At 39.3% G+C, this 12303-nt stretch overlaps 1 protein-coding gene across 2 annotated transcripts in view; it reads right to left on the minus strand.

Moving 5' to 3' along the window:
- Positions 1-12303, minus strand: part of LOC149169799 (tetratricopeptide repeat (TPR)-containing protein) — a 437974-nt gene that overhangs the window by 168083 nt on the left and 257588 nt on the right. For both annotated transcript variants that reach the window (XM_089428816.1, XM_089428817.1), the window contains exons 12-13: positions 1065-1185; positions 823-894 (exon numbers count right to left, since the gene is read on the minus strand). In XM_089428816.1, the coding sequence (XP_089284942.1) occupies positions 823-894; positions 1065-1185 (193 nt within the window). The remainder of the gene's footprint in view (positions 1-822; positions 895-1064; positions 1186-12303) is intronic.

Raw genomic sequence — 12303 nt, forward strand, 5'->3', positions numbered from 1 at the left:
GAATAACTTGGGCTTGGAGATATTTTCTGCTCGTGTTCCTAGCCTCACTAACACCACTTGAGGCTAGAACACTTGTCCAAGCTACATCAACCAACAAATTCTCAGTTATAAGGTATAATATTGATGATGAACTATTTGGATATCGCATGGCAATTCATGTGATGAAGATAGCCTTATGTCGGTGTTGAGGATAGGGTGCAACACCTTAGCAGTACGATAGAATAACCTGAGAAACAAAATGTTGAGAATAAAATGAAGCAAAAGACTATCAAAGTTAGAAGGTACAACGTATATATGTTTAAAGGAATTACCATTTGTTTATTCTTTACAGCCCTCTATATGTAGTTAGAGAGTGAAAAATTTTAAAAATAATTATGCATAAAGTGTAACAGATTCTTAAGCAGATCACAATGCTTACTACGAACAGACTACAAGCAGAATCCAAACATTCAGTCATAACATAAACAACACACATAATTTGAAAACAAATCATACGGTATGCCACAATAGCATATTAAATTTATCAGCTATTGCACTCTTCCATTAACTAGTGCTTGCAGCAAACATTGAATAAACAGTTCACACTAAACTTTGTTAATCATGGTGAAGCCTATATTTAGAACAATATGGAACCTCAACCCCATTTCCATTCAATTACACTGCAATAGATATTCTGGAATAATTCCATTGTCTTTATCACAAATTTACACATTGAATATCAGAAAATACCTAGACAGATCCTTCACCTGTCAGAATCATTTGGATTTTCTACTAGAATTTCAACTGACACGTTGAGGGGGGGGGAGCCACATGACAACATACCTCAATAAGTAATTGATAATGTTCCTCATCCTTGAGCAGGTCAGGTAAAGGAGTCTCCTTTACCACAGGCTCCTGTTAGAAAATATAATTAGTTCCACTTACTGTCAAGAAAGCTATTACACGTGTTGATTCCCTCTATTTCTATTTAAACTAAATATTCTGTAGTATAACTTGGGCCACAATTTATCATTACATGAATCTTGACAGGATCCATCAAGCATTTCTTATAATAGCATTCATACCGGAATTTCTTCATCTGAATCACTCTGCCACTCAATACCCGCAGCCAAGGCTGCAGCCTTCCGTTCTTCCTTTCTAGCAGCCATCTTTGCGAGTATTTTTCTTGCTCTTGCAGCTTTGCTCCTATAAGGAAAGTGAAACCATGTCATTTGAATTACTGTATTTAATATTTATAAATACTATGTAAGGAACAAAAAATACATAACATTGAGATCCCCTCAAAATTACAAACAGAAGCATGAATTTTCTTTAATTTCAGTAAATATATAAAACCCAAATACTCACATTGATAGACAGGAAGATAGTAAAATTGTAAATGGAAGCAAAGCACCATGTTGGATAATATCATTATTTTACTTGTAGTTAAAAATTTGTAGGACATTATGTAGGAGTAATTAAAAAAATAGGAGCAAACCATCGTAGCAGAATTTAGCTGAACTCACCCTTTCTCCACAAAAATTTGGTTACAAATTCAATTTAATCGAATATTCAGCACAATGTGGATTCGATTCATTCAACCTATTTTCTACGAAGTCTCAAACCAAATCTGAGTCCAAATGAGAAGGGATTCACAGTATGAAATTCAGATATTCACAAAAATTCTAACATGCCAAAAGATAAATACTTTTCCAACCCAAAAATCCTCATCTCACATATGAATTTGCCATGCAATTCAGTTGGGAATTTGCAAATTAAGAAAAAGCATATCATGCCAAAAATAAATGTCCTTCATGTCCAAAACACCTTAACCTCATATGCTATCCCAAACTCCCTGCCTACTGGGTATATAGATGTTCAAAGCATATTTCTCCAAGTGTGGTGTTTCACATTTGTTGGAATGATGGTAGCATTCACATGTGGTCATTTACGCTAAGCATCTCCTTTATTGTAACACTATGTGATAGCCCAAGATCTGACCTAGTCAACATTATTTTATTACAATTTAGGTGACCAAAGTTGGCATAAGCATTTATGTGGTCTGTTACCACAAAATCTAACACCCTAGTGCTAGGCCTTATTAGATCCTTGTCAACAATGGGATACACCACAACTGTTCACCTTAGTAGCGAATTCCCCTATTGTTTTAAGGGAAAATGTTATTCCCACAAGAGAGGCTCCCCCCAGCAGGTCTCAAAGATTAACCCAAGGATTCCTAGGCTAAATACCCTCCAAGGATCTAGCTATATAGACACCCTATAACAATCATCAATAATGTAGGGCTTCAGGTGAAATGCAGTGGCAGAGTCAAAGAACCTACGGCTCAAGATAGCCCTTGGAGATGCTCAAATAGATTCCAAACACATGGTACTTTGAATTTAATGACTTACAAAATATTTAAAGTCATGGAGAATGAAGGTTAATGTCTTGGATTATCAGTGAATTTTAGGGCATATGGAGTCAGACAAGGAGTGCGTCAAGGGCTAAAGACCTTGGATGGAGGGGGGAAAAGAGAAGAATAGCATCTCAATCTAACCTTAGCGACTTTCCAAAGTAGAAGACTTAAGGTCAAGGAATGCAATTTAGTTTCCTTGATGGATACTTGATGACAAATTTTGCATATGAAGAAAATAGAGTTCATAAGAGATGTAGCATCTATTAAGAAGGCTCAGAAACCCTAATTCAACAATTATAGCAAAATGAAAGGTACCTTTCACAATAAAATTGCAATATTCATCCAAGCATCACTTCAGCAATCCAAAGAAAGTTCATCCATGCAAAACATATCTTCCCTAACACAATTTGCTCACTTGAAATATCCAAAGACATTTTTTACAAGGAAAAATCACAAAAATTTCAGATTGCTATGGGATTTCTCCCCCAAAACTCCATGAGAAAATGAGAGGAAGTGCACCTCTATTTATAAAGGATATGTTCAGCTTCCCTTGTAACGAAATAATAATTTCTAAGCTAAAAATCCATTAAATTAGCCTCAAGAGGAGACAAAGTCCCACTCTACAAATTAATTAATCTAAATTAATGAAAAATGGTGCTTATAATGCCACGTACAAAATCTAGGGGCACAAGACTTTCACAACTGATTCTTTCCTCAAATGAAGGGTTGTTGGTGAAGCATCTAGCCTCCAAAGGCCCTTCAACAACATAACTTCTTCCATATGCCTTCAAATCTGTCATCCATCAACCTCCAAGCTCCTTTACATGTGGGTGTATAGAACCACCAATGCCCAAAACATCACCCAAGATGGGTTATCTTGATGCTCAAGCAATCACTCTTCAAACTAGTGTTGCACGAGGTGGGATGAAGTGGGCACATTTTTGAGGATCCAAGTGTCGGAAGTGTCATTTCAAAAAAAATTCAGAAATGAAGCATCCTGAGAACACGGACAAATCTATGTGTGTATGTGTGTGTATTCAAAAAAAACATCCAGAATACCAAATTAGTTGTAGCATATATGACAACATGCATGTTTGTACAAAAATCAAGATATGAATTGCATCCATAGTAAATTGATAATTAATTATCCAAGCATCAACCATCTAGATTCTAGCGATTACAAACAAACATCAAATTTTTAAGCATATCATAGATAGTAGAAAGTAGAAAGTATCAAATTTCTGAGTATATAATAGAAAGTAGACAATTAAAACATTAAAATAGATTATCTAGCAACTAACCAACATCACCAAACAGTAATGTTTAGAACATAGGCCATCTACACATTGAAGTAGGAAGACTGAAAAGTTCAAATTCAAAAAACTGAAGTCTAATCTATCATCTATAGACTATGAAAAATAATGTAGTGAATCTATCTACTATTATCTCCTTACACGAACACGACCACTACATGGGCCCAATGTTGCAGGAACCATTCCCCCCCCCCTGCCAATTCAGGAGGCAGATTTGCATCCCGAACAGTTCCGTCGGCAATCCTTGGCCGGAACCATAGTTTGCCCTTTTCTTCACAGTTCCTAGACTTTCAGAACAGTAAAGGTTTTGAACCGTGGTTCCATAGGCCCAAACTGTGGTTCCAACACGGTTCTACAGGCCTGCACTATGGTTTCTCCACGGTTCTGAAAACTGCTCACATGGTTCCATGGGGCTTTTTTTTTCATTTTGGAATTTTTGAACTGTTACATGAGGAACTATGCTTCCCGGACACTCCCAAGGTGCCCCCTTTTATCTTTCATTTTCATCATTTTACTTAAATTTTTAACATTTTCATCATTTTACTTAAATTTTTAACATTACCATGAAACGACTCAAGATGTTTGAGAGTGGTCCCAACCTCATCAGAGTTCAAATGGAGAAAATAGAATTTCATATCCCATTCAAAATTCCGCAGACTTAACAATTTTCAGGATTTCAAGATCAATGAGATTGGGGCATTTCATTAGATTATATCTTGTATGAGGGTATGTGGTTGGCATTTAGTCAAGAGCACCAAGCCTTATATGTACCCTAGTGTTGGTGGCGTTGATTGTTGAACTCTTTTGTCATGGCCTTGGAAAAAATGTACTCTTCACTCAAGTCAAAATAATTGATCAGGCATGTTAAGCTTTTTCTACCATATTATAAGGCTTGGATTAAGCCCTTTGATCAAAATTGGGCAATGTTGACTAATATCCTAAGAGAATTGAAGTAGAGGCAAAGGCTAGACAAGAGGAGAGGAATCTAGATTCTAGATGGTTGATGCTCAAATAGTTAATAATTGATGTACAATGGATGCCATATCTATCTTGATTTATGTACAAATATGCATGTTTTCATATCTTCTACAACTAATTTTGGTATTTTGGATGTTTTTCTAGTGTGTGTGTGTGTGTGTGTATATATATATATATATAGACTCTTCGCTTCTAACAATTTTTGGAAAATGACGCTTCTGAAGCTTCACTTCCAAAAAACGTCCCCACTTCTTGCAAAATTGCATGGGCCTCCATGTGGTCATAGTGAAGTAGATGGCGGCTAGGGAACTTAAGATGAAGCACCTGTTGTTGCTTTTGAAATCTTGGACATGGTGACTATAGCAACAAATATTGTAGCTTGTATTTTGAATATAAAAATACACAAATGTATCATAAATAAAATTTAATTGGTAATATGATAGAACAAGGATCGTTGAATGTTATAATGAGAGCATGCTTATATACCTAGGCAAGTGTCTTTTTATGACTAGGGATGTCATTTAGACATGCCTTTTCATTTAATTAATGACTATTAAAATAATCATTACTTTGATTATTTATTATTTACATTTATTTGTATTCATTTTATTTTATATAATTTATATTCGTACATTGGCCCTCTCTTCAAAAAGCTTTGTCCTCAAAGCTTAATTGTTGACAATTTCTTCACTTGCCCATGTCATTTCGGCATGTGTAGGTGGTATTATTGAACTTTCAACATGTGTAATATGTTTGTAGTATTATCTTGGAATAGGGTTTTATCCATTTCTCTTATATATATATATATATATATATATGAAGGAAAAGTAACTATATAATACATATTATAAGGTAACTTTATAATTTTATAGAATTACTTTATAATCACATTATAAAGGTGACCTTTTGTTAAATTTGGTTTATTTTGTTATCCCATAAAAATTGTAAGGATGTGTACAGTCATGTCAATACAGCGTTTCGACTTAGTATGGTCGTGTCCCCATGCAAGTTGACTATTCGATATACCAAAGTCTTGTCGCTAAAGGGAATCTCTGTAAGAAATGGGTCAATCGTGCTTCTTCCAATTCAAAATGGTCTAAGAAGAAATAAGGGTTTACATCCATAGCAATGTAGGAAGAGGCAACAGACCAATCTTCTTCGTAGTTATCATGATCAAGCTTAGATAGGGTCGTTTGAATTTTGGCGTCAAACACAGAATCAACACACAACAATTCCTCTAAGTACACAAAACCTTGTCTAAAGTCTGGCTTTCGGGCTTCCGATTGGTTTGGAGACTCAGAAGGGAAAAATTGTGGTTCTGAAATATTTTTGGTAGGTAACGTTGTTTTGATTTTGCCTGGCTCAATCAGAGCGCGTATCTCACGAGTTGATTCTGCCTTAAATTCATCAACAACATGTATCCTTATCAATGCATCCTGACAGCAGGTTAATAATTCTTCTCCAACTTCATAGAGTAATGGTACGTGACTAGACTCCTTATAAGATTCACTGTCCACATGATACACACACGTTGTCACAACACGAATATAGAGATTGTTGTCATTTGCAAATAAACAACTCGAGATGGAAGATCCATGTTCATCAATGCCAAGTGCATATAATATTATGTTTAAAACACCATCAAGCTGAATAGTTTGTTTACTAAATATGTGCACAATATTAAAGTTCCCAATGTTTGACCCTACCCACTGTGACATGACTACCAATATTTTCCAGATTAGCAATCACATCATCATTAAAGTAAACTGCAAATAGAACATAAACATAAATCGCAAAAGACAAGGCAAGACAAGAGGACACAAGATGTGGCACTAGCCAGGGACAAACCCCAATGTGGGGAAACCCTTGATCAATTCTTCTTATATGTTCTTCAATAGTTCAGCACAGAGAGAGAGAGATAGTACGTTTACAACAGAAGTCAACACTTTGACTTATCTAGATAAAAGCATAGATCATTTCTAAGAAGATGATACATGACATCAGTTGAAGACGTGTTGCTTCAACTGATTCTCCAAGGTGACTCCTTCACCTATCGTTGTGTTGCATTTCGTCCTCATGCTGCACCTCACCGTGCTACACCATGCTGCACCCATCATCACTATGCTGCATCACATCATGCTTCATTAATCATGACTGTACCCATCACTGTACTGCATTATGTGCCATTGCTGCACCATGTTGCCATACTGACCTATGTGTTGGTTGCATCTTGCTTGCTTGTTGTCCCTAGCATGCTTGTTGTCCCTAGCATGCTTGTTGTTGCATGTTAGTTGTCCCTTGTGTTGTCACACAGATTGTCATGACAACGCTCAGACCGGGGGCTGTCACTTTGATCCCCGATCTCTCCGTTTAAGCCTGTCTCCCGCGGCGAAGAGGGGTAGACCCTATGGGAAAATGAATGACCAACTGTGAAACAGTTGGGTTGGGAGACACGAGGAAACAAGCACTAAAATGATTTTACTAAGTAAATAGACCAGTGCCTTATAGAGTTGATGACTGAATAATTAAATGTTGCAGAAATATGAACCATGTAAAACAAACATTTATCATCAAATAACCCGAGCAATGCAAGATATCCAGTAAATTCACAATGCCTTAATGATGCTCCAGCAATTAAAATTTCGGGGAAAAAAATAAAATTAGATGCTTTAAACAACCACGTAATTTCAAATACTAACCAGATATCACATTCATGATCATTTAAGCATGTTTAAAAAAAATGATAAATATTAATTCCCACATCAAAATTTTAGCCTCAGCAGAAAAGATAAAACGTAATAAATCCCTGAGCCAAGACTGAATCTGGCAAAATATTTCCAAAATATTTTTATGTTTTCAAATAAAACAAGACTAGGCTAACTAAAGTCTAAATAAATGAAACTTTAAATCTAAAATCTAAACTATAGAACAAAAATAAGAAAAAAGCCTAAAAATTATTTTTTATGCTTTTTTAAAGTTTTATAATTTTGTTATGAATTTTTTATTGTTATATTTTTAAAACAAAACTTGAAGTTAAAATCTAAACAAAAACTAAAGTAAACAAAAATTGAAATAATTAAAATCTAATCGGGGTGCTTTCCTAGGCAAACATCGGTCCCAGGCACCGGTCCCCGGCTCCATACTGGCAAAGGCTACACCCGGTTCAGGCTCTAGCCCAACTACAGCCTTACTCACTTTTTATTTCCTTGCCCTCAGAAGCGCAAGCCCCTCCGGGACCTTAAGAAACTAGCTCTTGCTCTTTCTTAGCCTCGCTCTCTCACCGGTTCACCAGTTCCAGCTTCCTTACTTGCATCCCTCCATGTTCCGACATTAGGATCTGTTCCCAGATAAGATGTTCCGACAAAGCCTAATGCAGTTGAATCCATTGAAGCAGCAGTTTTATGGATAGGGGACGGACCGGAGATGGAGAGTATCGCGCCCTAAAGTCCCGCTCGAATACTGAATGCGGTCCACTAAAGCTTAACGAAGACGGACCTTGTCCTGTTCTATTAGCTATTAGCGACATATATAAGATGGCTTTTGGGATGGATGGGGTGTGCAATCGATTATCTAGGGCGGTTTTTTACCTTTATTACGGGCGCTGTGCTTTTATTCGACCTAGGCTATTACAAAGGCTAAGAACAGGGATGCTTGGAAAGAAGCTGGACGAGGTGGTTACTTTGGATCTATAGGATCTTGAACTAAATCCGCAGCTAGCACTGCTGCAAGTGCTTCCGCTGGATCCCCTACCATCATCAGCGCGCAGGAGGCCCATTGTCTGTTAACAGCGAATAATATACCGCTTATGAGGGTGGCGGAACCGTAATAGACAGGCCAATCTGGAACAACAGGCAGCTAACCAGTAGGTGAGGAGCTAGGCGGCCAAACAGAACAATCTGCAGGTCATAAAAAGATATTAAGTTCCATCCGAAAGCACAGCCAGCGCGGATAAGACTACACAAACCACCGAGAACAACCGAACGAGCACAGCTTAGCACAAATAGATTAGATACCATTACCGAAAGCACCGAAACCACGAAGTCGATCGAACACACGCAGTACCAATTCCCGATTCACCCATTTCCAATCAATCCGATACACACGCTAAAGCCCAAAGCCGAGCAACAAATACCAATGCTGACCCGATCCCAACGCCGCATACCGATATCGATGCCCAACGTCAACGACCATGTCACAATGATCTCGATCCATCGATGCCATACAACCGAAGATAGCTACACCCAACTCGTACCTGCTGCTACCCCGATGTTGAGATATCAATTCCCGTTCACCCACAGCTACAGCCATCTCGAAAACGTAGCGCATCCCGATCCGAATTTCCGGTCTACCCACACGCTACCGAGCCATACCCCATATCCCAATGTCGATGTCGATCCGACACCAGTCGCATACCTACTGACCCCGAGCAAGATACCAATTGCTGATTCACCTGTGCTGCAAGTCCCAAAACCGATGATGCCGCACTGCCGATGTAACCAACCACCCCTAAGTAGCCGGCCGTTATTTGGGAAAAAAATGCCATTCCTGGGGTCAGTCTCTCAATCGAAGACGTTTCACGATGCTTTCGGATCCATGCCAGCCAGATAATCCCAGACCCATTCGAAATGACATATCCTGAAAGGTTCACTTCGCTATACCTCTTATATGAGATTCTCGTCATATCGTAATCCATTTCACCCGACCCTTCTCATTTTCACCTGGTATCCTACCTAACCAAACATAGGCACCCCCACCTACCAGCCAGGCATACCAGGCTAGGCGCTATATTACTTTTGCCTACCTGGACCAGGCTAGGCATAACACCTTCCTTACCTTCTGGTTAGCAATTTGAGGGGAAGAAAGAAAGGGCGAGTTGGAGAGCCGCTCGACCGTTTCGTTCGTTACAGTCAGGCAGGCCCTAAAGGGGTACTTCGTGACAAACTTCCCCATTCTATTTTCTTTCTCATCTTGTAAGGTCAGTCTATATCTCCCTATCATTCGTTCCTGAAGTATGAATGAAATTATATCCTCTGCATAACTAACTACTCGATCGACATTCCAGAAGCTTATATTTGAGGTAGAAGAGCCGATGGGATTAGCCCGTCGGTAGGTAGGAGCCCGCCCTATGCGGGTTTTTGGCCTTTCCGTATTAAGGTGTTGAATACGGCCCATGAGTCCAAAGCACAGATTCGAAATTCATGCCATATATTCCCTAGAAAATGAACTTTTTGCACCCGGATCTATCATTACCCCACTTTCACCATAGACATACCTTTGAACGTACTTCAGCCATCTTACAGGCTCAGTTATCATCTCGGACTCATTCCTATTTCCAACCTCCGAACTCGGAACGGGAAGTCTTAAGGGTTAGTTACGGGGAGAGTGAAGGGTTAGTTCCCGATAGTCGAGCAAGCATAGTCCGGTTCGGATAGGAGAGGATTTGAGAGGAACGGTCCGGATAGGAGAGATAGTCCCAACGTTCGGGATCCGAGCACAGGGATAGGGCGGGGACAGGGCAGCAGCAGGGTCAGCAGGACAAGCAGAAGGGTCAGCAGGGTCAGGCACAGCAGAGAGAGAGTGTAGCCTCATTGGTTAGTTCCGCCTAATCAAGGGTTAGACCGAGTTACTACTCAAGGGGTTACTAACTATACCCCTCATTATGGGATGGCATTATCGGATGCAGGATGATCGGATCAGGATGGCATTATAAGTAAGCGGCAGTAGAGCAGGAGACTAGGAAGGACTATAGGAGGAGGGAGCAGGAGACTAGGAAGGACTATAAGGAGGAGGCTAGGAAGAAGAGTATTCCTCGCACATAGGTAGGCACCTCATAATATGAGCATATATGAGCATATGAATAAGGATGAAATATGGGCCATAATATGAGCATATGAATAAGGATGAAATATGAATAAGGAAGGACATTGTTCACGCACACGAATACCTACTTATATTATATACATCTTAGCTATTCATAACTGCCCTACCTAAGTAACTTATTCATAACTGCCCTAATGAACTGATCTGGATCACTTACCCTATTACAGCAAGTTGAGGAGTCCTACCAGCCGGCCAATTGAGTTAGGATTTGGAAGGAAGTATACCAGCCATTTCATTAAGTGTACAATAAGCTCCAAAAAGCATAAATGAAAATTCATACCATCTAGGCCTTTCAAATTCACTTTCATATACCGGATGCCTAATCATACCACTTGAGACAGAGACATATCTTTTCACTTTAGGAATACACATTTCCAGAGAAGGTTTGCTTCGAGAATCCATTCTCATTTCAATGGCAATTCGGGAAGTCGCAAGTCGGGAAGTCTTAAGCGTTCTGGGAGTTGTTCAGGGGGAGTTCCCAATAAGAAAGCAAAGGGCCCACAACGTTCGGTTCGGGAGGGATCAGAGAGAAGAGGAACAGGGTTAGTTACGTGAACAAGGTTAGTTACGTATGCCGTTAGTTACGTATGCCTGATATTGTCGAAGGATTGACCTTTCCTGAAAGGCCAACTTTTCATTTCATTTCATTGAACACAGTTATATAAACTGAGATCATATCTGTTAGATAAGGGGGCAGGACCGGGTTGATCAGGACCTTACTGGGTGAAATCAGGCCCTATATTTCTTCCCCTCAAAGAGATAGCACAGATAAGGAATGGGAGTACTTGCCCAACCTAATCAGGGCGAGGTACGATTAGTGACTCACCCTAAGTGGGCGAGGCCCCCCCACACCAAATAGTAAATGAATACGCGAAGTGTTTAGTTCAACCGCCGCCCAAAGTACTTCTACGCGAGGTAGGTCTCCGTGCTACTAGGATGCGTAGCTTGTTCGACCTTGAGTTACTTATTGGGTGAAGGGCCGAATCGACACACATCGAATGAATGAATGAAAGAAATGAAATGCATAATGACATATATAATATATGCATTCAATCTCTCTCGATCGAATAATGAATTCGAGACCGTAATTACATATATAATTACGCTTTTTTGATCACTCATTTCGAGTCGTTGCAAGAGGGAGATTCCGTAATATAATTATATACGAGTATCCAGCTGAGGTATTCCTTCCTTTAAGGTGAGGAAATATAGAGGGCTCCAAGGCTAGAGCCAAATGCTTGGGAGTCCACGTAGAACTGCTTATATGGTGAATTTCACCACATAAGTAATTTATTGCTTGTCCGCATCGGACAAGGAGCTCACCCAGAAGGATTTGGATTTAGAATAAAGAGGTTATAACCCTGCTCATCACCCTTTTGTATATCTAATCAAAATAGATAGGTGGATGATTAACAGTGAGAGGAAAGGGTTGAATGACCGGTTACTTACTCTTACATGGATACTTCAGGAATAGAACTTAAGATCAATATTCTTTCCGTGGGTAAGGTATGGTTATCTGGGGCATGACCTTACTTGTAGGGCGTGACCTTTAGTACCTGCCTTGGCTACGCCCACCATCCCGGATGAGGGGCATCATACGTAATAGTAAGGAAAGTGATAGTCTCGCTAACGCTCGAGTTGTTCCTTGTCTTGGCTACGCGCACCACTCCGGATGAGGGGCATCATTAATAGAAATCATATTTTAGTATCTGCGAAGATAGTCGGTTAATAAGTGAT

Source organism: Pinus tabuliformis, chromosome 4_2 (assembly GCF_031772625.1).
Source record: "Pinus tabuliformis cultivar Carrire ecotype Pingquan chromosome 4_2, CPIR1, whole genome shotgun sequence".
In the NCBI taxonomy this organism is placed as follows: Eukaryota; Viridiplantae; Streptophyta; class Pinopsida; order Pinales; family Pinaceae; genus Pinus; species Pinus tabuliformis.